Below are 26,963 nucleotides of genomic sequence, written 5' to 3' on the forward strand. Positions count from 1 at the left end.
CTGCATTTCTCATAGTGCCTCTCAATTGCATCTTTCATTGGAACCCCCCTGCCACTTTTTACAGGCTGAATAATACTACAAATGACTATTAAATTGACTTTTCCCTCTAAGATGCATGCAGTGCACCTTTTAATACTACTACTTGTGGGTTGTGGGTCTTGCTCTTTCTCAAGAGAGCATGCATAAAAGTAAAGGTATTCACTGAACTAAGCTTCATTTGACAGATACATATTTGTTAAATAAGTAGAACAGGACATTCTTCAGGCTGATTAGACAGCAGGATTTTTACTTAAAAATTTGGATTAGCATCAAACACAAAATATCATGGCATAAAAATGCAATAAGTACAAGAGGATGATTGGTATTCAAAGGACATCGTTCTACAGAAAAATGTTATGTTTATGATTTTCTGTCTTTGTCAGTTACACATTGAACAGCACAAAGTCTTTGTTACATTTCATAAGGTAATGCTTGTTGGGGCTCACTGGCAAGAAATAAATTATGAAAACACCAAAAAGTCTGACTGATTCTAAAGTAGCTCATATAAGGCTCATAAGGACTGTATCCTCAGTACAGTTGAAGGATTAGACCTAAAAATCTCCAGGTCCCTCCCAAACTTGAGCCAATACACACTTTCTTTGAAATCACTTTGGCTCAAACACCTTTAACACTTACAGACAGGGGATTTCTCTCTCTGTGTGTGCAAATAGGGGAAGATGGTGGTTGCAAAAGAATATGTAGTAGAACAGAAGAATCTGATGCCATCCAGTGACAGTCTTTACCAAACCCGGAGAGACGGGGGACAGACTCACTAAAGTCATCATGACATCCTCACAATATATTGTATATGTTCTCTGTACAGATAGGATATGAACTTGTGTCTCTACCTTCATTTCTTGCTACAGACTGATTGGAAAGGTTTTCAGCTATTTGACAAAACATTCTCATCACATCATTGGTGTTTCGAAAGCTATCAGCCACGTCTTGTGGGTTGAGATTTTCATGGAAATAGTTTAGTTGGTTTTGGTCTTGTTGACGGACAGCTGATCAAAGTCATCAACCAGGAGTCAGCGGATGGCTGAAGAAAGATCAGGGGACCAAAACTGCATACTCAAGTCACGCGATGACAACTAAACCATCTCCATGACAACTCCGTCAAATAAAACAACAATAAAACATCAACTTTAAAAACCACAAGGACAGAAAGTTTAATGTTGTCATATCTATTAAGGCCAGATCTCTGTAACTTAATCCTCTAAAATTCACAGAAAATGAAAATGAAAGGACATGACTAGTTGGGGTCACGCCTGCTCACAGAATCCAGCTGTATGATTAGATCAAGTGAGAGATGAAGGTACAACATGAGATGTCCATAAATCAGCCAAAGAGAGCATGATGAGAACTACAAGACTCTTTAGCACCGCTCTGTGGTGGGACAGTGTGTGACATGGCTCAGCTAATCTCCGTGTGGCTGTCAGGTTTTACAGTGTGATGAAACAGTAGTCATGAGTGTGTCAGGGAGGATCCCAAAACTCCAAAGTTCACTTGTTTGTTTCTTCCAGTGGCCCAGAAAGGATCCCTCAGTGTTATCCCAGAGAATGACATAAGTTGAAAAATAAAAAAGCACTTGTAGAGTTAAAACAGTGTAAACCAAGTCCAGTTGCCCTTGACTTTAACCTTCTTTGGATAACTACGACCTGGATGACTGAGTGTAAAGTATTATGACATATAGGATGAAGGTCCTTTAAAGGGATACTCCACTAATTTTATGTTGTATTTCAGTATTCCCTTTTATTGTTAAAAAAATAATTACATCAAAGATCAATACTTTGTTTTTTTTGATGATTTGGAATTTGAAGTGGGGTGAAAATCGTATGGTGCCATCCTCTGCTACAGTCACCTTTCCCATTTCAGTCTGGAATAACAGTTAACTTTGTAGTTTTTTTAAAATTTAAAATAAGAGAGTGGCTGTTTACCATATTGTTTTGAGAAACTGGATAAAGTATATTGAAGTATTTCAGGGGGGAGGTCCAAAGAAAATATTAATCAGCCCCAATCCTCACTCGATTCCTACAGTCCGTACTTGACAGCTTCTTTCACGATGCCACGTTCATTTCATGCTGGATGGAAGGTAGAGATGGGAAAGATGTTTACATCATTCACATTGTCTTACAACTCAAAGGTTCAAAATCCTCTGCTTTGCCAACACAGCACTGTATCCAGAAAATATGGATATAATTAGTTTGAGCAACAGACTTTGGCTGATGTGAGGCATCCATTTGTTTGCTTATTCAGGCACTGTCATATGATAGAGCCATGTTGGATATAATGGAGCTTTCTGAAAACCCCGACTTGGATGTTAACATGAACTCTACGCACAAGTCGGAAAATGATAATTACACCCCGTTTGCAGGCTTTGCATTTGAAATTTTCTTCAATCCCCACCTCCTTTCCACATTCAAAGTGTACTTGGGCAAGACAAACTATGAAAATGATGGTGTCTCCAAAATAAAGCTCCCACTTTATTTTGCCTTACCATTCCCCCCATACCATGTGCTCCTACCTGGAGGCAGATTTAAAAAAAAGAGGAATGGAGTGGCGAGAAAAGAAAGCAAGAGAAAGTGGAGGCCATATGGGACACATCTCTCATTAACCAACATTTTTGGCAGCTTCATCATGCCCTCATTAAGAACCTCCACAGGAAGCTGGAACTATACACGATTGCTTTTAAAGTTGCTGTTATGGAAGAAGTTTATTTGTTTTTCCAGTATGAAAATAGTCTTCGGAGTGGTGGGACCAGCCGTGGGCTCTGAGTCATAGGAAAAAGGGAGGTTTTGGAGGAAAAGGAGTTCCACTGGAGCTTTGGGATCCACACTCGGAGTTCATATCCTCTGGCTGATGATGAGCTTCAGTGAAATCAATTGTGATTGTTTTTCCACTGGATTAAAAGCCTGTACACTCGGTAGAGGTCTTCAGGCAAACCTGACCCCATGAAAACCCAAGAAACAGACTGGGTCAATGTGCCAGGTCCAGTCATCCCAGCGTGCCCTAGTCCTGTGTCTTGGCCAACTTTATTTGGTGCTTGGTCTGTATAAAAGCAAGCACTTTCCAGGACCCAAGAACCAGTCTGCTGTAGTTTAGTCAACTAATCCGCAGGCAAGAGAGTGAACGACTTCCAGCATGAGGACAACCATAGAGGATTCTCCCACACCCTGTTATCACCATGGACTTTTAGTAGAACAAGTGGACCGAAAGTTGCTTGTTTCTACTAATGTCATAGTAAAGGATCCCTGCGCTCGCTCACCCTAGGTACGTTTAAACCAGCAAAATCTGAATTTCCAATTGATGATAAACTTGCTGGCAGTTTGTGGGGTGCCCTGGTGCCTCTTGCTTTCTGTTATCACATCGACTTTATCTTGCACAAAAGTGAGAAGCTCACATGTTTCAGCTGAAGTCTCCAGTAACTGGCACAGTCCAGACTCCTTTAAACAGGTACAGTAAGCAGTGTCAGCTGCACACAACTGGAAGAAATCAAACCCTGTAACAGAAATGGATCACACAGAGCAGTTTACAAGGAAACCGTGTGAGATTACATTAAAGCGGTCCTGTGGAGTTTTTTTGTAAAGAAACTAAAGTTTTGTTTACATTCAGTGTTACCCAGTTTGTGTGCGTCCCTGAGCTCTACCAAATGCGTCGAATGCATTTCCGTTCTCATGAAACATTTGCAAAACCAGCATTGTTTAAATTCAAGTTTGAGTGCTTGCACTCTATTTTTCTTTTTATAGAATAACAGCTCTATAGTGCTACTAGAGGGGAAAACTCCACAGGGAACCTTGGAAATTTGGGTTTATGCAAAAACAAAGAATAAAACAAAAGAAATCAGAAGTTCTGGTATAAAAGAGGATCATGTTTGCTGCACAGAAAATCCTCACTATCTCCAGGTGTTCTTATTTTCGGTTTCGGCAATCAGCTCTGTGTGTTTCATTTCTATTACAGCGCTTGATTCGTTCTAATTCTGTGCACTGCTCACTGCACCTGTTTAAAAGAGTTTGGACTGTGACACTGAACCTGCGCACTGAGGAAAGGCACAGCTGAAATGTGACACAGCAAATGTGAACTTCCAAATAAGCTCTGAGTGGGAACCAGTTTCAACATATAAGTAGCAACTCAAGTATGATCATCTTCTGTAATTAATACACAGCCTATTTAAATGATATCTGACTTTGACAAACAACGGCAAATTTTTAACCATGAAGTAACAGAAAACACGTGAACGAAACAGACATAGCAGAATGCAGCAAATATAACAGTTACTTTCTTGTTTCTTGTTATGAGAACCTAATTATATTTTCCATGTTATGATATATTTATCTTATTACGACACGCCAACTTATTCAGTTCTAAGAACAAACATTATCACTTTATCGTGTTATGTCACAAAACTTTCTTGTTATTACAAAAAAGAAAATCTTTTAAACAAGAAAAGAATCCTCCACATTGTTATAAGTCACTGTAACATGAAGAATACGTTGTTCTAAAGTGAAAATGATCTTATTAAATCAAGAAAATGTTCTCGATATAACGACAAACTGAGCCAGTATTTTTCCTGTCACTGGGGCGACGATACACGACTGTAGGTTGAGGCTGGTAAGTCAGAGATCCCTTTCAGGATTGGGGACAGGTTTTGTGCCAGAGGACCTCTACTCTATGGTATATATGATTAAAAAGCACTGATGATTGTGTGTGTGTGTGTGTGTGTGTGTATGACAATATTCACAGTTGATTGGCACCATTTTTGCAGCAGCTTCAGTTTTGAAAATGTGCGAGCCGCTTGTGCAGACAGATATTTCTGCTGCTTTCTCTGGCTTGTTTCTCCTGGACTGGTAGAGTGGCAGTGGTGGTGAGATGGTCCTGCAGGTCCGTCCAGTCGGTCCGGCTGGCTCTGCTGACAGTCTGGACTCCTCTGTCCCGCCCTGCTGTGGCTGGGCATCAAAATAACAAGGCACTGGTAGACACTGATGCTGAAGGAGGAGGGGAGGGACAGAGGGGGAGGTGATACTCCACCCACCCACCCCCCACCCCCGAGCGCCCTCCGCCCCGCCCCTACCTCCAGGACCATGTCCCCCTCCTCCAGTGTACAGTCAGCTGACATCTGCTGTCCAATGGCCACTCAGGAAGAAGAGCCCTGCCTGTCAGGATGTCCCCGTGTGGCTTTGAGTGTCAGGGCTGGAGAGGATATGAGGTGGAGATCAGTCCGTCCAGTCCGAGACTGAGCGTGGATCGGCGACTCAAACATAAACACAAAAGTCTGTATCCCTGAAGATTGCTTAAATGAGATTTGGCACACCGTGGTACTACATTATTAGTTGGGGTGGGGGTGTGGGTTAAACTGATCACAGTGTCCAGCAGTCTCCCTGGATCCACACGTCATTTTGTAGATCCCTCTCATTGTAAAGTACCTGTCATCAAACAACCAACAGAGAATATTAAAAAAGAAAAATCTTACAGGGACCATCAAGAAAACAACCTGGGATGTTTGGAAATACTTCACCTGTGCAAAATAAAGCTTCAATCTGATGGATGCTCCGGACATGATCTGTTCACTTCAAACCACTCATCGATACAGCTGGAGGGTGGTGGGGGGGCAAGGAAGAAGACATGAGTAATAGATAATACAGTGTTCATGGTGACAACTATGGTGAAGGGTGACCGCATCAAATGTTTTCCATATTACACACAGCATTTGCATTTGAAATTAAACAATTTCAAACTATGTCACCCTGACCATAACCACAAAACTGATTCTTCGATGTATCGCGATGGAAGATTCTGACTCGATTAACAAATGTCAAAAAATTTAAAATGTTAATTGATAACGTCATGTTGAGGCAAAGCAAAAGCCGGAACTCGGACCGTCTGTGGCGCGCACACATGAGAAACCAGTGTTCCTCCTGTATTCAGCACACCACCGCTGCGGAATGAATAACCACCCTACTTAAATGTCACACAATCATTAATATCAATGCTCTGTCCTGTATACATACTGTACATCCTCAGGACTGGTTGAGCTGAGGTTAATGAAGTAAATTAGGGATGCAAACTAGTACTTTTAAGCTAATTAGGAGATTTTCTTATGGATTTTAATGCGCTAATTAAATGCTTAGGCAAGGCAAGTTTATTTGTATAGCACATTTCAACAACAAGGTCATTCAAAGTGCTTTACATAAAACATAAAAGCAACAGGGAAATATAAAAAAGTTTAAACGCAACATAGGGAAATTGAAAAAAATACACATTAAAATATAATAAAAGTTACAGTGCAGTGTGCAATCAGGGTTAAAAGAGTTAAATGGAAAATAAATACAGGCTGAGAGGTAGAGCAAATAATTGAGTTACAATTATTTTGAAAAGAGAATAAACAGAGAAGTACACTTAATCTACTCTCTCTAGCTAGTCTGTACTCGGGTCCATAGCAATCTTTGGGTCCACTGAAACTCCCAAAACCCCCGGACACTACAGAGAAACCAGGACATGTAATTGTCCAGATTCTGTATAGAAGAAAATTATGCATCAAGATGCATAGGTAATTGTTGTAAAATCGCGTCACAGCCCTCTGAATCGTAATCAAATCGAGATTCTCACTCCTAGCATAACATTATTTAACACTATATTTCCAAATGTATTGGGACACTCCTGTCCCAATACATTTGGGAGGCTGTTTTTTCATGATGTGGTCTTTATTGAGGGAAATCTTAATGCTACAGTTTAGACAACAGTTGTTGCAACAGTTTCTGTTTGGCCTCTTCCTTTTTCAGTATGACAATGTCCCTGTGCATAAATCCAGCTCTATAAAGAAATGGTTTTCTCAATTTGGTGTGGAAGAACTTGACTGACTGGCACAGAGCCCTGACCTCAACCCTATCAAACACCTATGACATCAACTGGAACAGAGATTGCGAGCCAGGCCTTTTCATCCAGCGTTAGTGTCTGACCTCACAAATGCTCTTCCGGATGAACGGGCAAAAATTCCCACAGACACACTGTAAAATCATTCAGAAAGCCTTCCCAGAAGAGTGGAAGCTGTTATGCTGTAAGGGGTGAGGGGGGGGACTCCATGTTATTGCCTTTGTCTGCTCCCTCTGACAGTGAGAGTAATTACACAGTGTCACACGTGTTTCTGATGTATAGACTCTGCCACATTGAGTGGCTGCTCCCCCCTCTAGCTGTGGCAAACAAATCATTGCTAGTTGGTGTAAAACACATCACTATTGGTTCACCAGCATGGGAATGTTGTCACAGACACCACAATGATAAACTCTGGTATGCTGCGGATACAGAGATTTACCTGGCAGTGAATCAGCACACTGAACTCGTTTTGCGGTGGCTTGTTCATGCATATGTAAAAGTAATGCACTCTAGCTTTAAAAAGAAATACAAGGATGCAGCATTTTGCTAAACAGAGCTCCGTACCCTTTATGGTAGATGCAGAGGCAGGGCAGGCGAGCAATGGTGTCTCCCTGCACCAGCTCCTCCAGGCAGATTGCACATTCTCCTGCATCCTTGGTCAGGACATCCTCTGGAAGACAACAGACATTTCACACCGCAGGCATCAGTAAGGATTATAGGCCCCTCCGCAACAAAACACATTTTGTAGAGCTTTACTACTTTAAAGCCTCTGTCAGACTGCATTTATTTGTTATCATATTTGGCTTTAAATTTATTGTTTGTTTACCATTTTCTGTCACAGACTCTGTTTTTATCACAACTTGCTATTTATTAAACATTTCAGGGATCGTTTTTGTTTATTTATTTAGTTTGAATCTATTTATTTGAAAAAATATAAGCCAGTATATCAATTGTCAGATTTGTTTTACTTATTAATCTATAATATCCAGAAATCCAGTGTGGAGCTGGTTCTACTTTTTACTTTGAGTCACTGCAGCCCACTAGATTACAATGTTTGTGTACAAAGTTCACACTTCGTCCTGGGGGTGGTGCTACAGGAAAGCTCTGAATTTCCTCTTGTGACAATGACTGTCAACAGCAAAATTCATGGCAATCTGGCTACTAGAGATACAGCATGTTGCAATGAATAAAAGTGATGGATCAGGGGGGCATAGGACTTAACATTTGACATGGGCCTATCAAAAGAGACCCACATACACATGTCTGACACACACACACACACATACCACCACTATTAAAAAAAAAAAGGCTGATGCTTTTATCCAAAGCGACTTACATGCTATATCTGTCAGAGGTTGGACGCCTCTGCACCAACTAGGGGTTAAGTGTCTTGCTCAGGGACACATTGGTGTCTCACAGTGAGAATTGAACAAAGGCATGTGTCTGATCCACTGCGCCATCGCCATAACACCATACTTTTAACACAGAGAAGGAAAAGTCCACATCTCCATTATTTGAGTCACATACAGTTTTGTTGAATAATTGAAATGAAGGTCAGATTTTGTAAAAGACTGGCACTAATGATGGTATGATGGTGTGGAGGGGTATTCACATGTAGCACCAGCACAAGAGAGGTAAAGAACCATTTGAATTAAATGAATACAAACAAAACATTTGTCTCCACTACTGCCTTCTAACTTATCTTGTTTATGTGTACTCAAGTTGTAATGCTGGTATTTCCAAAACTTCCCTGAAGGCAGCATTCATTTGTTAGCTCACTTTACAGTCTTTTGATATCAGTGTTAAAAAACGCTTCTCTGAGTTAAATGGCCACCAGGAAAACTCTACGTCTGCCAAACCCCTGTATACAGTCTGTGTGTGTGTGTGTGTGTACACACTCAGCAGTTTTCATCTTTTCCTGCTCTGCATTTCATTGGTCCGGGTCTAAAGTGGAAGCGTGCGCACCATTAAACCCATCACCTGCAGCAAAACACAGAGTCATTAGAACTGGCCTTATGTAACAGTGGATTAACCCACATAGGCCTGGAAAAGCCAGTTATTATGGGCTTCAGTACATGGCATCCAGCTCAGCTGAGGGGAAAACATCTTTAACGTACTGACGGTGCAGGTCAGCCAGTCATTCATTCACACAGTCAGACACAGAAGGAGAGAGGATAGTTACACTGATGATGTGCGGATATTCACTATTAAAAATGTTTGTTTTAGTTGCCCAACACTGGCGATCTCCTCACACTAGGAGATACAGGGAGACAGGAGGTGTCATTTGTCTGTTTGTGGTTTCACATGCAGTCAGTACTGCATCTTCATGTGATGCACACCAGCCCAGAAAGACTTTTTCCAATTAACAATCACTGCGGAAGTCAATGATGCTACAGGGAATGATGAGGACAAATGCAGCACAGAGTTTAAGAGGTGGGATTATGCTCATTTTCAGGTTAAAAATCCTATTCAGGGGTTGGACCAGAGCAGGTTTACATGGTTTAATTTTTAAAAAACACTAGGGCTGTCCCCGACTAAGGATTTACATAGTCGAATCAGAATCGTCAAGTTCTGCCTAACGTGTGTTAGGTTCTCTCTCTCTCTTTCTCGACTGCCATTCACTCGTCTTGTGCAGAGTTGCGTTCATGCCGTGCTGCCGACACCTGCACGCACGTCGCGGTTCCTCGCGAGTCTATTTGAAGGAGCCAGCTATTTAACCGGCTTTACCACAATGGTGGTAAATTATCCGAAAGTCCCGCAAGGTGCGGACAACTCGGCACAACACCAGTGAAGCTGGGGCTTTGCTCGTCTCTTCAGCAAGTGTTCCTCTTCCTCTTTTGCCAATTCACACATGCACGCTACGCCTACACATGCGCACTGACGACCCAGATTTTGGATTTATTCGCGCACTTTAAAAACATTTCTTGAAAGTTTTATTCTTTTTATTTCTTATTCTTTTTATGTTTATTTACAGCATTAAACGGTGAAATGTATATTGTAATAGGCTGTATATTAACTTGTTGAGAGTATACTGGTAGTTTTATGTGACATCACATGGCCAAAATGGCGTGATCCTTGTTTCGCTGCTAAGCTTTAACTCTGACATTGACAGTCGAATCAGGCTCCGCCCATCGAAGCATCAAATCTTCGACTATTAGGGGTCAGCCCTAAAACCCACCATATTTTTTTTCCATACTGCACATTGCTGCTGCTCCTCTTTTCACCCTGTGACGTCACAGGGATGAAAGGGAAACGGCTGGACTACAAACGAACTGTTTTCAGGCAGTTCAGAGCAGAGTTTTTTCTGGGAGATGCGGTGGCTTTTTCACTTTGCAAATGTATTACAAAAAAGGTATATAACTCAATAAAGGAGAGGGGAAAAGGCAAAAAGCAGAATACCACCTCTTGAAGTTGTAAATCTTATTTTGGCAATCATATCGTGTCCTTGCAGCCATGTAGCAAAAGTTCTAGTGGCCGGGAGTCAGGACGTGGTTAGCTTGGTTTAGCATAAAAACTGGAAGATGAGGTGTGGTTTTGAACTTGGGACAGAGTCTTACTAGCCGTTTCCCTCTTTCCAGTTTTTATGCTATGCTAGGCTAATCACGTCCTGAGAGGGATATTATTCTTTCCATCTCACTCTTGGAGAAAAATGTTGCATTTTGTTTTTGTTTGTTTGTTTGTATTTTATTCCACAGTTGTGTCTTTGCACATTGAAATTGATTGTGCAACCAACTTGTTAGGCAATTCTTGGTTCTGTGCTCCCAAATGTGATACAGATGTAGTGCACAGGACTGTGGGCTTTGTTTGTAGCCATAAGTTGCTTTCCAAGCGGTGTTTTGCTTTTTGTAGTTGGACAGAGGGCTTAAATGTCTGCTAGTCGGTATCTACTGCCTCTGATGGGATGGAGGGTCAATTACATTTTATTTACTTAACTTTAACAATGTCATTTTTACCATTATTTCATTTTACGGAGGACTTTTCCTGTCCCGTGAAGGTGTAAAGGCTGTGTAAAGATTCTAGATTTTATTGGAATTGCTTTGTGTGATAAGAGTCAAACGTACCATTAAATACGGTCACAGATTGTGTATCAGTGCGTTCAGTCTAAAAATAATCATGGTGGATCCTTTACAAAACCATTTTGGCAACCCTGATAAAAAAACAGACGGCACTTGATGACCTTTGACCTGTGTGACGACCCCGGGGGGAAGGATCAGGGAGGAGGCTGTGCTTCAAAGAGTAGCTTTTACTGCGGCAGCTTGACCTCTGAGATGTGGTTTCTATGTGTAGGGTGTTTACTAGAATGTACAACTCGACTCCGACAGCCTCATCAGTCTGTTTCACAGCAGGTTATAAATCTGAAATGAGGTCATGAAAAAATCTTGTGCTCTATAACGCAGTTTAATGGAAACACACACAAACAGGGGGAGCTGTGATGTTATGTACGTATGACAGCTGCTGTTTGTGTGTGTCTTTGTTATGAACCAGTGGTGGATTTGTTTAGAGAAACCACAAGTCATAGTGACATGAGATTCTGGGGAATTTTTTTCACCTTTGTCGTTTCCTGTTTCTGCCGTGCTGGTTTCCAGCAGTATCATTCTGATTAACTCTGTCAATCATCACCACATTGTGTCGGCGACAGATGCTCCTCTTGTATAAAGTCTTGAGTGGTAAAAATATCTGACCAATTACAATGATGCAGTTAATACTTGACTAACATGTATATTCTCAAGATAAAACATAACTGTGATGTTGTTTGGAAATTGATATATTGCATATGCTAGTGTGTGTGTGTGTGTGTGTGTGTGTGTGTTACAGTGGAGGCCTGTCCTTGAACGGCCTAAAGCAAACAACTGAGAGGAACATAAATATGCTGATAACACATCTTCAGGGTCATATGAGTCTGTGTGCATGTGCGGCCTGAGCAGCCGATAAACGTATTAGAAAGGCCACAAACACAACAGAGCAGCTGTGATCACCGGGCTAACGGACCATGATATGGGATCACACAGTCTATGGATCACACACACACACACACACACACACACACACACACTTTGTGTTAACATGAACCGTGTTGCTTGTTAACCCTTCTCTCTAGCGGCTCTGTGATGCTGTGCATGTTAGATTAGTGTGTCAGCATGCAAACGTTTGCTAAGTACCACTAAACATGAACTACAGCTGAGGGTATGATTCCTTTCTAAGATATTTGGTCATAATATCGTCAACATGATTACTATTCATCCTGAGGGGCACTCAAAACGTCTGTACCAAAAAAAACAATGATGTCTGAGCCACATGCTCAAGTTTGACTGCTGACAGACACTCTATTAATCTTCACCTCTTCTCATGAATTCTTGATGCTGATATTTAATATACCATTACAGTCAGATGTGAGCTCACACATACTGATCCATGTAGTGATTATGCAGCACATTCAGAAGCTAAACAAACACTCCATCAACTTAAATTCTTTTTTTATGGAGGCAAAAGTCACTTGTTTCAGATTTTGAGTGAAAGGTTTGGACTCTACCAAACATAAACACACACATACACCACTTCTTAAAACGAGCAGCCCACAGATTCAAACTAAGAAGAGGCAACTTCTGTCTTTGGGAAAGTGTGTGGGCTCAAATACAGGTGCTCTCCATACTGTGGGGAACTGATCAGACCATGATCATCATGTGACTGATAGACAGGAAGACGGAGGAATCTGTGCCAGCTGAACAGGAAGTCGGCTTATGCGAAGAGGAACTGCCCCCTAAAACCTTCAGCTGACAGGGAAATGTGGAGGAAAGTGCGCATGTATAAGCTGAAATGTCTTTTCACTTGAGCGTGTTTTTGTATTTATGTTCTGAGCGCAGAGCACTGGGTCACGCTGTGGAGAGAAATAACTTCATCATCATGATAATAATAATACATTCTGAAACACAGACATGATGTGAACACACCAGAGATGCAGTTCTCTGTTGTACTGTGTTCATTTTTTCTTGATGGTTTTGAGTCTAGAAAAAGGTTTCACTGCTGTCATGTTCCTATCCAGACACAGGGAGTAAAAGTAGGTCATCCATGCTGAGATGGAAACGCAGGACGAGGTGATTTGTAACGAATGATCTTAAAACAGAAGAATCCCCACAAGTCCCGTCAGATTCAAACCAAAGCCCGAGGTGAGCCTAGTGATGTACTTTTACCAACATGTACGCATAGACGTGCCGCTAAAACATGAGCAGCACTGTTAAAGTACATCCACTAGCGGGCGGGTCAGGGTAGGATTCCTGGTCAACACTACAATATCTTTCAAAGTTCAAAAAAATAATTTTCTGTCTTATACTGGCTCTTCATGTTGGTCTTCATTTCAGCCTCTGTCTGAAACAAGCTGTAGATGCTCCTGTCTCTTTAAGGGCCCCCTTCTCAAAGCCCACTGTCTTCTGATTGGCTAAGACCTGAAGCATGTTACCAGGCTGCTATTGTTGTTGCTAGGTAGAACAGACAGACCGAGCGTTGCTGTGCCGTTGCTGTGCGGGGCAAATGACCATACATGTAACACCGGCTCAGTCGTAGAACGGAGCCGTTGGTGGAAAAAGCAGTTTAAAACAGAGCATTCAGGAGGAAATCTGAGGTTTTTGCTCACTGGGATTTCTTTTAAATACTTTTGCCTCATTTTTTGAAGCTTTGATCATGTTTAACATGAACATCCAACATTGTAGATAAGTCATAAAATGTGGAAAAAGTCATAAACTGTATATAAGAAGTGGACGTAGTCATCGTGACGTCACCCGTTGGTTTAAGGACTGCAATTTTGAAGCCTTGAGTTTGGCCCATAGGGCACTGCCATGTTGAGTTTTTGCAACCAGCAGCACCAGACATGACCATATTTGGACAAGACGGTGGAGCTAACAGCCGTGCGCGGAAGCCATGGTAACGACCTTTCAATCATAGATAATTCCGCCCTGAAGCATACTCTGCTTTATGGTCTATTTTAAAATAAATGGGACCATAATTACTAAATGAACCATTATAATTACTAAATGAACATCATTTTGTGTTGAAGAAGACATCGAGACCATAAACTTATCAGGAATGTGTTTACGGAGATAATAAATCAGGTGAGAAGTAGGACCATTTTACCATTTTTTCTAATGGAGCTGGACTTCTTTTTGCAACCAGAAGAGTCGCCACCTGCTGGCCGTTCAATAGAATGCAGATTTAAGAGACTTCCACGTTCGCATCAGATTGCTGGCCGTAGAGGGCTAAAGAGGTCTAGTAAACTCCAAGAACCCCAAGATTTTTTTAATTTCCAAACTTGTAGTCTCCATCTCCAACTGATAAAGGCTTTATAGAACGTTTTTCATATCTGCAGATGTACTCCTTAACACCTGAAAAAAGATGTGTTGCACCTCTGTGCTCTGAAACCCGTTATTCTGACGAATACCTGCGTGGCCAAAAGAAATGGGGCGTCCAGCCAAGTACGGAAAGCAAAAGGAACAGGTTCTTCTGTCTGTGATGACACAAGTTTTGTTCATATGGAGACATCAAAGCGGTATCATGGAATCATGGATATCTGTATCAGTTTATATGTTGGTCAATAACTAATAACAGTTTTTCAGTACAGGGACGCTTTAGAAGTTTAGCCTGGGCATCAGACTGATTTGCCATTTTGGTTTCACTTCATTATTTAGTCTGTCAAGTTCATGTTAGTGGTTTCCAGATTACTTTGAAAAGGTTTATTCTGTCTAAACCAATCAGTAGCAAGTGACTTATCTGTCCTGCCAATGTTATTTTGGGTCGACAGGGAAGCTGTGGAAGAGTCTATCAGAGTTTTCCAAGATGACGTCCTCAAATAAAAAAAACACCCCACAGATATTTAATTAACTGTCATAGAGGAGTAAAGAAACCAGACAATATTCACATTCACCTTTATTTCCCCTTTAAAAAATGACTGAAACTGACTATCAAAATAGTTGGCAATTAATTTCATAGTTAACAACAGCTCTACAGTTAACTTACGTCTTTTACTTAACGTCAAAGATTTATGAGTTATTATTTCTGTAAGTGAACTTCTCAACAACCTATACAACTGCACTGATCTCACCCACGCTTGTTGCCATACTTGATACGTGATATTTGTCTGGCTCTGGTACAGGAAGCTGACAACCCCATTTGTAATCTCCCCATTCAAAGCTCTGATCGGCAGCGTGCCGGTAGCACAACACCATAACTAATCTAAAATGCAGACAGTCAGAAATGAAGGCAGACCATGCTAGCCTAAAGATATGTTTGAGGCAATTTGGAAACAATGTCACCATTTCATAGTTTGTCTACCGGACAGAACCAACAAGTTTGTGTTTCAACTGGAAAATGTCGCACTCAGTAGACACTGTATTTACCACATTTAAAGGATCTTTATCAGGAATGTTTCTGTTATGCTTTCATTCTAATGAACAAATGTTGGCTAAACTCAATATCAGTATCAAGCTCAGACATGTCACATTACAGGTGCTATAAAAAGCAGACCTAGAGGCAATATACTTTTATCATTTTACATGTCTAACTGGAGAATTCACTCTGCAGGTGATTGAAGACTCGCCTGTAAAATCTGCAATGAAACCAGATTGTATCATTCTGCATGATGTGGGGATTATTAAAATTACCTTTCCAAAACTGATACACCTGCCCATATTTAGGTTGGGTCTCAAGAGCAAAAGGGCAAAAAAGGCCAGGGACCACCACAACAACAACAACAACAACAACAAAAACCTATTTCCCCCACTCACATTATCCATGGTCCTGGTGTCATTAAATACATACGAGATCATTGAAAAATAAAAGAAGAAGCTGCCTCCAGGCAACCACAGAGTTAGTCTACAGTTTTGGAAATAACTCAGAAAGATTACACAAGATTTTCACAGGGAAGCAGACTGCAAACAGAGGATCACATTACATAATCAGAAAGCTGTGATTGTCTAGTTTCATGAGAAAGTTGGTCATTTTTTTGTTTTTTGTAACAGTGATGATCACCTATAAGATAATTATAACATGTTTTCATGCATTTCTGCTCTGTGATTTGTTTCAGAATGACAGCACTGTTTTTGTTTTGCACCCCCATAATAAAGTAATATGGTGCATATGATTATAGTTTGTTTTGGATACAGAATTTTCAGTTATTTAACATAACACAATATTTTTTATATTATAGTTTTCTTCACTTATTGATTGTTCTGCAGCTACACAGTTTTCTCCTGTGCTGACCAGGCGTGCATGCCCTTGCCTTCTTTATATTACGTTTGTAAAGTAAGTTAAAAAGGAACCGTCAGTCCTACCATTATATGTCACTCTGGGTTTGGTTAAGCACAGGACCAGGTGAAGATCCATCTCATCTGAGGACACAAACTTGGAGCACACAGGGCACTTGAAGCCTGGAAGAAAGAAAAGAAAACACACATTGAATGAGATAATCATACACGCAGTGGATAGCTGGAAGGTGGAGTGCGAGGGAAACTCCCAGTTTGATCAGTTATTCTGAATCTAAAGCTGAAACACCAATAAAGCGATACTGAGTTCTCAAGTTTTGTATTGGGTGTTTTGGCACTGCATATCTAGTGATCACGTGTCCGTTTGTCCAGCACTGCAGAGGAGGTTCTCTTGTATTTCTGCCTTGCTTCAGCAGCTATTGATGCCAAATAATTCCGGTATTTATTGCTGACAAACAGGATCCATAACACATCACTATCAGTGGATTTAACCAAAAAAAAAAACCCAGTAATATAATTATACTGGATAACTACTATCAAACAATGATATTACACAAACAGCCATTTATTTAGATTACAGACAATTCACTATATCATACCCCATTTTTATGGTTGGCATTTTTACATTTCATGTATTACATTCTGCAAGTACCTTCTCTAAGTACTCGCACCCCTCATGGTGCTTGCTCATGGTGGGATTCTGCAAATAATATTAAGTCCTGCTTAGACCTGCTTTATATGAAAAGTGCAATGAGATAACTTCTGTTCTGTAAAACCCTTGAAGCCCCCATGAAGCGCCATTGCAAAATATATCAGAAATAAGCTACAAAATCCCTTTTTTTTTCAAATGCAAGTATTTAATATGAAATAGCAGAGGGAACATGTGCACTGAATAGGAAGGACACCAGTTATATCGAACAGTTAAACAGATGTTGCTTTATGGCAATAGGTTAATTCACCACTATATCAGTCAGTGACTTATTTATACAAGGTCCCGATAATTATTTAAATGATGATCCAAACATTGTCCTACCTAAATCCTTCCAGTTATAGCGCTGGTTGTAATTATCCCTTTGTTCCATTTTCCATTTCTGTTTCTGTCTCAATCTCGGACACAACATTAAATCCGGCAGTTTCCAGTGACATCATGGTGCCCTTTGTCACACATTACCTTTAGCAGCCCTCATCCATCATCCACCAGCTGTTAGCGCATAGGTCTGCAGCAGGGGGCACAATGTCACATATCACTGACAGACAGAGGAGTGTAAATATATGCAATGTGTGCAGAGCTTTCTACAATGGTAAAATCTGTCCACATGCTGTGATACTGATGGGATAAATAGATTAGTGCAGCCAGAAGCAGGCTGTCCACTGCTGGTCTGACCTATTTAAGTGAAACACAACACATTCGTGTACACGTAGGACGCCATCCCTCGAGATCTCCTGGCCATCTGCTGACAATTACAAATGTGTCGTCTGTATTTATTTGAAAAGGGGGATGAGGAAGAATTCCAGCTCTGCACGACTCCACAAGTCATTCTGAAAAACGCTAAAAGCCAAAGCTGAGCGCTACCTGTGGGGCCGTGATGACTCATCCAGTATCGCCCTGTATGGGATGCTATCTCCAGGAAATTAAATTGCTGTGTGTCCTCCTGCACGTCTGTCTGAGGTCACACCTGCTCTTGGTAGCATTTTAACGCAGGCCCCTAGTATATTTAGTATAAGTACATTTCTCCTAGAATCACTCACATAGGCTGGAATATATAAACATTAATGACATGTGTTATTTCTAATCCTGGACCAATGTATATCTTTGTTTCCTCTTCTTATGCTGCTGTTGTGGGATTCATATCCACGGAATTAATGGAAACAAATGGTGAATAAAGACAATAGAGTTGGGCGACGATTTTCATATCGTCTAATCATGGCTACTAGGGGGCGGTGTTACGTTGCAGCATGCCAGCAAGGAATAAATAGGTTTATTAGCTTTAAGAGAAACCATCAGAAACAAACGTTTCCCACAGATAAGTGCGCAAATCGCTTCCTGTATGAAAAGGCCTTTACCGCGTGGTGGTGCCCCACACACGGGGGCGTGCAATAGACTATATTAGACAATACTGACTAGCAGCTATGTACGGCGTGCTAACCTTGAAAGCCCAGCTGTTTTCTAACGTTAACATAGCTATCCTTATTAGCTGGGGTCCTTACATGCAAGCTTATGCTCATAACTTGTTTGAAGGTGGGTCCCCGACATTGACAGCGTTGTGTTAAGAAAATAATGTGCGGCGGTCAGCGTTGACATTGTGACGTGTCGTGTCGCCAATAATAAATCAATGAATGGGAAACACTGCAGTGGTTGAGTTGGTTAAAATCGCCTTAATATCGGCACATGAAAAACAATCCAATCACAGATCGGAACAAACCTAAAAGACAACAAGGTGGCATGATCTCAAACATCTGCTGCCTTGAGGCACAAATGCTATGTTATAAATTCTGAACATGTTTGGGCAATGATGCAATATGATAATTATTAAAAAGGTTTTCTTTCTCTTGAGGCAAACAAACATCTGGTGAGGGTGTTAAAACTCAAATCATCATTATGATCTGACAAAAGAATGGGCATAAAACTCTGTTAAAATAGGAAGAATAAAAAAGGAAGTGTATGACTCATGTATGACTCAAAACAGTACTTGGGATGGGACAGCCTTGATTTCTGTTAGTTCCTGAAAACATGAAACTTTGGAGATGTGCTGCACATCTTATGTCACACTGTCAGGGCTGGGTATTGTTCAAAATGTTTCCATATCGGTACTGATACCATGACTTTGATATCTGTTCCTAAATCATAATTTTTTCAATACCAATTTTATTAAATCCATGAGGGGCTGGTTGGAGCTTGCTGTGAAAGACAGATGAAAGATGGCCCTGCAGGTTAAGGGCTTAGCATGGTCCATCTGCTTTGTGGCTACGTGCACACTGTCCACAACAATTAATGTATTAGTGCAATAATGCATGCCATTGACGTCCCACACTGTAAAGGGTGCTGTGGACAAATTTACAGAAACCGAGTTGGAAGGCTGCTGTTCAGACCTCCAAAAGCAGGACGTGACGTCTCTTTGTTAAAACATTTACAGTGGCTGCGCGTCGCAGTGCTATTTCAGGTGTGTTGTTGATTTCTTCTACTTGCTCCGTCATTCTTCTCTTCTTTAAAACGTAATCATCTGGTGTGTTTTGGAAGGAGCTAGACGCATTGGGCCAGGTGTACTACAGACAGTCTTTGACAAGTAGATGAGAGCAGACTGCAGATGCGTTTTAAAAAAAAATAATAATAATTGTAATTGTAATTGTGGAGGTTTGCTGTTGTGTGCTCAAGATTGAGAAGACCAGTGCTAGAACCATGCAATGGCTCTTAGGCTAGGTGCTAACAAAGCTACTCAACAACTTCTGTTACAGTAACTAAAGACAGCTGCCGAACAAGCACTAGGCCTTCAGTAAATTCTCATCACTTCGGAGAACACCCAAGTAAACGTATGCCCACTCTGGTGAAAGCCAGCTGGGAGCCAGGGATGCAAATGAGAATCTACTTGGGTCCAAACCAGTTTTATGACATAAGTTCTCAGCAAGATGACCAAATACCACCTTGATGTCCTGCAAATAAGTGACTGTTAGTGGAGTGGCTCTGTGAGTGACGAGTGGTGGAACTGCTTTCCTTGGGCTATTTGCTACATGAGACGAAGAGTTATCTCAACATTAGGCCAAATAAACACTAAGTAAGTATGCCCCCACAAATGAATGGCCTCGGGTCAGTATTTAACAAGTTATAAATATCTTATTAAGCCTCATTGCAAACACCAGCCAAAGCTACAGCCTGTTGTTGACAGCGGATGCATTTGTCCTGCTATTCAAGCCAAGAGGAAATCCCAGGGGTTAACCAAGGAATTACTGGAGGGACTATGTCTCCCAGCTGGCCTGGGTGACCCTGGGAATCCCTAGCTGGAGGAATGAAGAGCTAGACTGCCCTAACGGTTAACCCCTTCTGCCTCCAAAATCCCCATCGAGTCGAACAAAAACCTTTTTGACACAATGTCAAGAACTACCGAACAATGTAAAAGCTCAGATTTATCGCTGCACAATACGACAAGGCAGCTTATTTCTCAGTTATATGGGATCTTGTTTTTGCATGTATTTTTTTTTCCTGGTTTTGACCAACAGTGTCCTTACACAGAGCATGTGCATGTCTTCATTCACTGAACTATTGAGTGTGATTTTGCTTTAATCTTCTTAAAACATATCAAGAAATGAACATGACATGAAAGCTAAGATCAGACTTGAGCAAATCTATCTCCACATAGCTTAGAACCTGCCAGAATCCTTCTTACTTTAGGAAACTGGAGTGATCCTAAAATCAATTCTTTTCTCCCTTCATTGTATTCTCTGTGCTGACAAAGGCCAATGTGACACTCGCAGTTAACGGTCCCCTGAAAGAGCTGCAAGCGAGCCAACAGCCACAGCTTAAAAACTTCACACTCCGTGTAAGCGCAGTATCTCTGCTCCCCATCTAATCTGCTGTTTGGAGAGCATCCCAGGTTACTGTGTTCATTATCCTCTGTCCTTAACTTAGCTCTCCTCCAGCCCCTGAATCAGCACATCACGGGCTCTATTAAATGGGATTTATGAATTATAATTTTATAGATCAGTTCCCTCATCATCAACAAGCCTGGCTGCACGCCACCCCTATAGCACGGTGCATCACACACAAACACATATAAGCCTGTGCACAAACGCAGGCACTTGGAATCACTTTCTCACTTGATTTTTATTTATTTATTTTTTACAAAGCAGGCAAATTCTCAAGTTGAAAATTGTCTGGGATAAGGAGAAGATAGATCGTTCAGAGGGCAGACATCAGTCAGGTATGACCACATCAGCGCCTCTCTTTCTCTTTCCGCAGTGCTCTTCTCTGTGTGCTGAGTCTTCACTACAGAGGAAACTGATTCTTGTCCAGGAAGAACACAAGCAGAGTCAAAAGGCAGAACACAAAATGTTACCATGAACATTGTGTGTTTAGGTATTTCGAATGTATTATTTTTTGTTGGTTTTCTTCTTTTTTTGATTCATGAAATGTTATTCTATGCATCACTAGGGAAAATCAAACAACGTATTTCTATAAATGAAGCTGCATCAGCTGTATAGGTAATGAACCAGTGGGGCCCTATTTTTGTGGCAGGGCTCGGACCATTTGGTATTTTCCTGGCATTATTCCTGAAATGTGCGCAGACGGTGCACAGGGTGCAAACAGGTGGGAGGTTTATTCAAAACCGCAGAGCGAGTTCTTGGTATTTTGGTGGATACTGACGTTACACAGAGTATAGAAGTCGCAGAACTCTCCGTTTCAGGCACGTCCCTCTGCTGCCAGTCTGGTGATTTTATCAACAGCAAACTAAATACAAATGCACAGAAATAAGGGGCTCATAAATCCTTTGGGCCACAAACTCTTATCTAACGTTCTTTTTAGCAAAAATAGCATTTCAAGTTTTATTCTTGAAATACATTATGAAGCAAACCCTGTGTCACACTTTAAGATATGATGCAACTATTTACAATGTGAAAGTAGATGCATCAGATCGATCATCAAATAATATCTATTTTTCTTATTTATTTCTGTTGTGACTGTACTAATTAACACGCTGTGGTTCTATTTGTTGAGCTGTTGTCATACTTCACTGTGATTGGATTGGCTATTTCAGGGCTAAAATAAACAAAGCCAGAGACCTGGACAGAAAGCTGGTAGACAGAAGAGCTGCATCGATGTTGGCGACAACATCCCATTGATAGCTGAGCTGAGAAACAGTTACCCGGTTGATTTATGTATAATTCACACTACTGGCAACTGTGCTGCACGGGTAAAAAAGGAAGTACAGGGAAAAAGAACAGGAGGGAGGAGGGCTGGAGAGCAACAAGAGGGGTATAAATAAATGTGCTTTCAGTAAAATGGGTTTAGGTAGAGTAAATGATGAGGTCATCAGCATCACACACAACACAGCACCAGGAGGCAGCGGTGGAAAGACCAAAATATCACACTCCAAGGTCCAGGAAAGGTGATCTAGAAAATAACACCTTCCATTGCAATCCAACACTGTCACCTCAAAAATTACAATAACCCCCCCCCCCAAGCTAATAACAATTAGGTTCCCTCCTGCAGACACACCAGAAGCTTCTTCTCTGCTGCAGCTGCTGATTTGCCTCCTTTCTTTTGTTTTTCCGTTTTCAGTACTTTTTAACGTGACTTTTGTTCTTAATGTGGATATTTAGCAAAGTACAACTTGTAATAAAAAGTATTTATTATGATAACTAATAATAGTGATTAAAATTGAACCTTCGCTAAGCCACGCCCCCCTTAGTTACTGTTGCTAATTCCGACAAATGGTCGGCACTGCCACTGTCTATTACTGCACTCCCCGGAGAAATATTGACAAATCTATTGGAAAAAGCGCTCTCAGAAAGAAGCAGACACTTTTGCAGTTGCATTTTACATTTGAAGGTTGTATTCAGGCTGTCAGACGGACTCAAACAGACATGAAATGAATGAAAGATAGAAGCTAAAGCCTACCGATCACCGAGTACAAGTGAACCACCGCACCTCCTGGCGACTGAGACAAAAGACAATGATATTAAGGATCAACGCTGTTCCTGTAAAGCTGGCCTCTGTTCAGCCAAAAAAAGCTAGAAAACAACTCTTTTTACATTAGAGTCAACGGAGCGCATTGGACCTCGGTTAGAGCGAGTCCTATACTGCGCTTTGATTGGACAGCTGTGTATTTGGGGTTTGGCTTAGCGAAGGGTCAATTAAAGTAAAATTAACATTAGTTAGTACATGCATTTTGTAAGATGAGAAGACCGATACCAGTCTGTGTGTTAAGTATGGAGCTGGAGTTAGGACGTGGTTAGCCTAGCTTAGCATAAAGATTAGAAGCAGGGCAAACAAGGCTCTAAGCTAAATTTAAAAACAAATGGAGCACACAAAAACATTAAGAAGCACAGAGAAAAATGTTCAAGTAACACAGAGTTTATTACAAAACAATTTATTACATATATATTTATACTGTGTGAGCTCCTTTTCCTTGTGTGCAATTATTGTGTGAAACAAGTGGAGGTCTATGGAAGGTAAGACTCTGGACACTCGGCATGGGCCTTAAAATATTGACAAAGCTTTTTAAAACGTTGAAACAGATTTTTTTTGACACATTGAAAACAGCTTTTAAGACATGGACAAAGGTTTGAAAACACTGATCACTAATCACAGAAAACTCTTGTGGAATGTGGGACTTTTTAGTTTTCGAACCAGGGACAGATACACGATACACCAGCAGCCCCCCCCCCCACAACCCACGCCACACTTTATGTGAGCAAGATTACTGAACAATATCTATAACAATAACTTTAGTAAAACAGATGTGAAACAGAATAAGGGGAACGTGTTGCTCTCAGGAGGCGGCGGCTAGAAGCAGCACATATTGGCATTATGGCATCCTGCCTCTAATTAAACCTGCATCTGTCCACTGCAGAGGCTCCATCCACAACCTGGAGGAGGAACTAGAATAAATGACTGTATTAGTGATATTATAAAATTAAATATGAAGTATACTGTTAGTATAATAGTTATATATTAATTATATTATGGTAGCATATTCATTATAATTTCATTTAACAGTATACTATATATCTTGCCACTAGTATAATATTAATTCCAGTTAATATAAACCAACATTTATACTTATCTCTTATTCTTAATTTAATCCTTGTGCAAGAAAATTGCTCTGTGGTAGTTAGTCTCTAATTTGTTAATGCTAACAAGTGATGCATAACAATAAGTTCAGTATTTTGAAAGCTTGCTGTAGCACATCAATCTTGGTGTCCCGCCCCATCAAGGTTGTGATTAGTCAGTTCACGAAAAATCGACACCGACAAGCGCATCGGCTTTATGAAAAGTTGAACATGTTTAAACAAAAAGGGGTCCATGGTTTCTGCTTCCACAATTGTGGTCAGTAAAGGTTCCACCAGGTGTTGTGTGCCATTAATCACCTGCCATCTGAGACTCAGCAGACGGACAGCAAACAAACTAATGGCTTTAAGTAGCTGCTAACTGGCTATTTGTTGTACACGTGGACGGGGCATGGCCGCATGAGTGTCACAACAGGCACTGAATGAACTCGCACACAGTAAACCTAGCTAAATTAGTCTGGAAAATACACTACCCGCAGCGTTTTTACTGTGGTAGGTCAGGTCTTATCAGCAGGAGGGCGGTGCTGCCTGTACTCAACACAATGAAACTGTTGAAAGCAGCTGATTTTATGATAATCACAAACTACGAAAGCTCGTGTGGATCATAAATCAGACTTCCTCACAACACCACTGTAATCTCATACAAGCCATCGTTCTCACTCTCTCATATATACACCATTATCTTTCTAGCTTTATAGTAAACAGTGTACATGAGACACTATAGTTGAGAAAGAGTTGGTGACATGTTGAGAAGGATACTTTGAAAATGTGGCTAGTTAGTTGAAAGCAGAAAGCTACACAATGGATCAGGTGACCATGTGTAATGGCTCTGATGAACCCACTGTACAGTTAACGTGTTAGTTGAGCATTTAGCGGCTAATAAATGTGGAACAGAATCACGCAGTGACCAAATAAAGTTTGGTTTCAGTTTCACTTATAAATAAATCTCCTTATATGCGGTTCATCAATAAATCAACTTCAATTTAATTTAACGAATGAGAAGTTGAACGTGCATGATATGGCTCAAAGCAGTAGCCCACTTTTTATTTATAATTTTTCATTTTAGTGTCTGTCTTGTTGGCTGAGGGAGGAGGCAGATAGGATTTGGCGAAGAGTTTGGGACAGGCACCCACCCAGCTATCTTTCTCTCTACTCAAACCAGTCTGCTTGTTTGAATCAGATGGCACGGAGGTGCAGAATCTGTGCAGGAAGTGGAGCCACAGAAATCACTTCTGAGCTTTTCAAGAAAAGACAGAGATGCAGTGATGTGCTGATTGGTCGTGCTACCTTCCTATTTTGTGTAAAACAAACCTTGCTACTGGAATTTTTACAAGATACTGAAAATAGTTACGCTACAAACACTCCTAGGAAAAGTGGTTTAACTAATAAAGTCAGACGTTTGATCATGCAAATTGCAGTAAGTCACCTGTACCTCCTCATTTAACTGTATCCTACAGCATCGTCATCTATTTTTTCAGTTTCTCATGGCTGAATCCAAAATGCTTTGTAGCGTCTCTGCCAACTTAAAATCTGTGAAAACATGAAATTAAAGTTTATCACATCATGTAAACCACTGGCTGCAGTGTGATTATCACCTGATAGAGATTCAGTGTCATGCTGCCACCTCATGCGACACTTAAACTACATTTAATCAGGATTCCCCAATATGTATGTAAATAACAGTATATTTTGTTTAATTTATTTATTTGATGTTATTCTCTAAAATGAATTATTTGTATATATGTTCTATGTGTGTGTAGCAGGAAGGGGCTACAAATTACATTTCATTGTTTCATTGTTCAGGACCGCAATCAGTGGATTTCCTCGCAGAAGTGAAGTACACTTGCACGGAGATTCAAAGTTTGGTGCCACTGACCAGCTGCAAATTATGGATGCATCGATCCAACTTTCAGTCCCGATACCGATATCAATACCTGGGATTTGGGTTTGGGCTGAGTACTGATCTGATGACAGTGTAAAATTATAAGTTGGGTATCGCGTCCTTAGGCATGGTGCTTCTGGAGGTGCATGATTAAGTTGGTTGTGCTGTCAGTGTGCTTCATTCAAACTGTTTGTTGGAGGGTAGAACAGCTAACCTCCCATGACGCTTGGTCGTTCAGCTTTGTATCTGATGCGGTGGGGCGACACGTCATACCAACCAGCTCTAGCATAACCCAGCCCTTAAGGTGTCCGTATGCTTCAGACAAAGTGCTTGTCAGATTGATGTACAGTGTCCCCCCGACATTTCTGACATCAAAATTAAAGTTATCAAGTCCCACAATTTTTGGAACTTTCCCAAAAAGAAAAATCAAGCTCGCTCGTTTGGACTAGGTGTATGAAGGTGAGAATGTGCAACATGTCCACACAGGGAGACACCAGCACACAACTGAAGGGACTCGGCAGCATAGATTAGGAGAGCAGGACAGGTAGTCATCTGGCTTATCTCATCAAGATAGATTTCCGCTAAACTGGACTGACTCAGCCACTAACACCCACCATGGCTCTGCTCTGTGTTGCATGACTTCCCGAAACCTCGGACATTTCTCTAGTAAGACACAATGTCATTGTTCTCAGTATGAGAGTGTACAGGCATCACTGTGTCCTTGTTAATGAATAATGATCAGGCAGACAATCTGCCCCTATGAGAGCTCCAATCTAGCTTTAGCTCTTAGCAGAAAACAGACGAGCCACAAATCCATCCTCATTTTGCAGATGGACTACATCAGCTCCTCTGAACAATCTCATAAAGCAAAAGGAACAAAATATTGCTGTTACTGTTGGGAAAACAACAAACTACCAAAATGACTAAATGTTGTCACAGCTTGATCAGATGGGAGATTCAACTGATTTATATGAAAATAACTGCAATTGTGTGTGTCACTGTATTATAAAATGCGGAACATCCACCAGGGCAGATTTACAGAGGACATCTTCTGACTATTACAAAGCCTCTCCTCACTTTTTACACTGTGAAGTATTAAACTATGAAGTATTGAGACGCTCATATCCTGTATTAGGCTATTACAT

General features: G+C 40.9%; 1 protein-coding gene across 1 annotated transcript in view; it reads right to left on the reverse strand.

Moving 5' to 3' along the window:
* Positions 1–5,087: 5,087 nt before the first annotated feature.
* Positions 5,088–26,963, reverse strand: part of znrf2b (zinc and ring finger 2b) — a 34,216-nt gene continuing 12,340 nt past the window's right edge. Inside the window, exons 2-5 of the mRNA XM_046044597.1 lie at positions 16,224–16,319; positions 7,471–7,576; positions 5,552–5,626; positions 5,088–5,459 (exon numbers count right to left, since the gene is read on the reverse strand). Of these exons, the coding sequence (XP_045900553.1) occupies positions 5,569–5,626; positions 7,471–7,576; positions 16,224–16,319 (260 nt within the window). The 3' untranslated portion in view covers positions 5,088–5,459; positions 5,552–5,568. The remainder of the gene's footprint in view (positions 5,460–5,551; positions 5,627–7,470; positions 7,577–16,223; positions 16,320–26,963) is intronic.

Source organism: Micropterus dolomieu, linkage group LG03 (assembly GCF_021292245.1).
Source record: "Micropterus dolomieu isolate WLL.071019.BEF.003 ecotype Adirondacks linkage group LG03, ASM2129224v1, whole genome shotgun sequence".
In the NCBI taxonomy this organism is placed as follows: Eukaryota; Metazoa; Chordata; class Actinopteri; order Centrarchiformes; family Centrarchidae; genus Micropterus; species Micropterus dolomieu.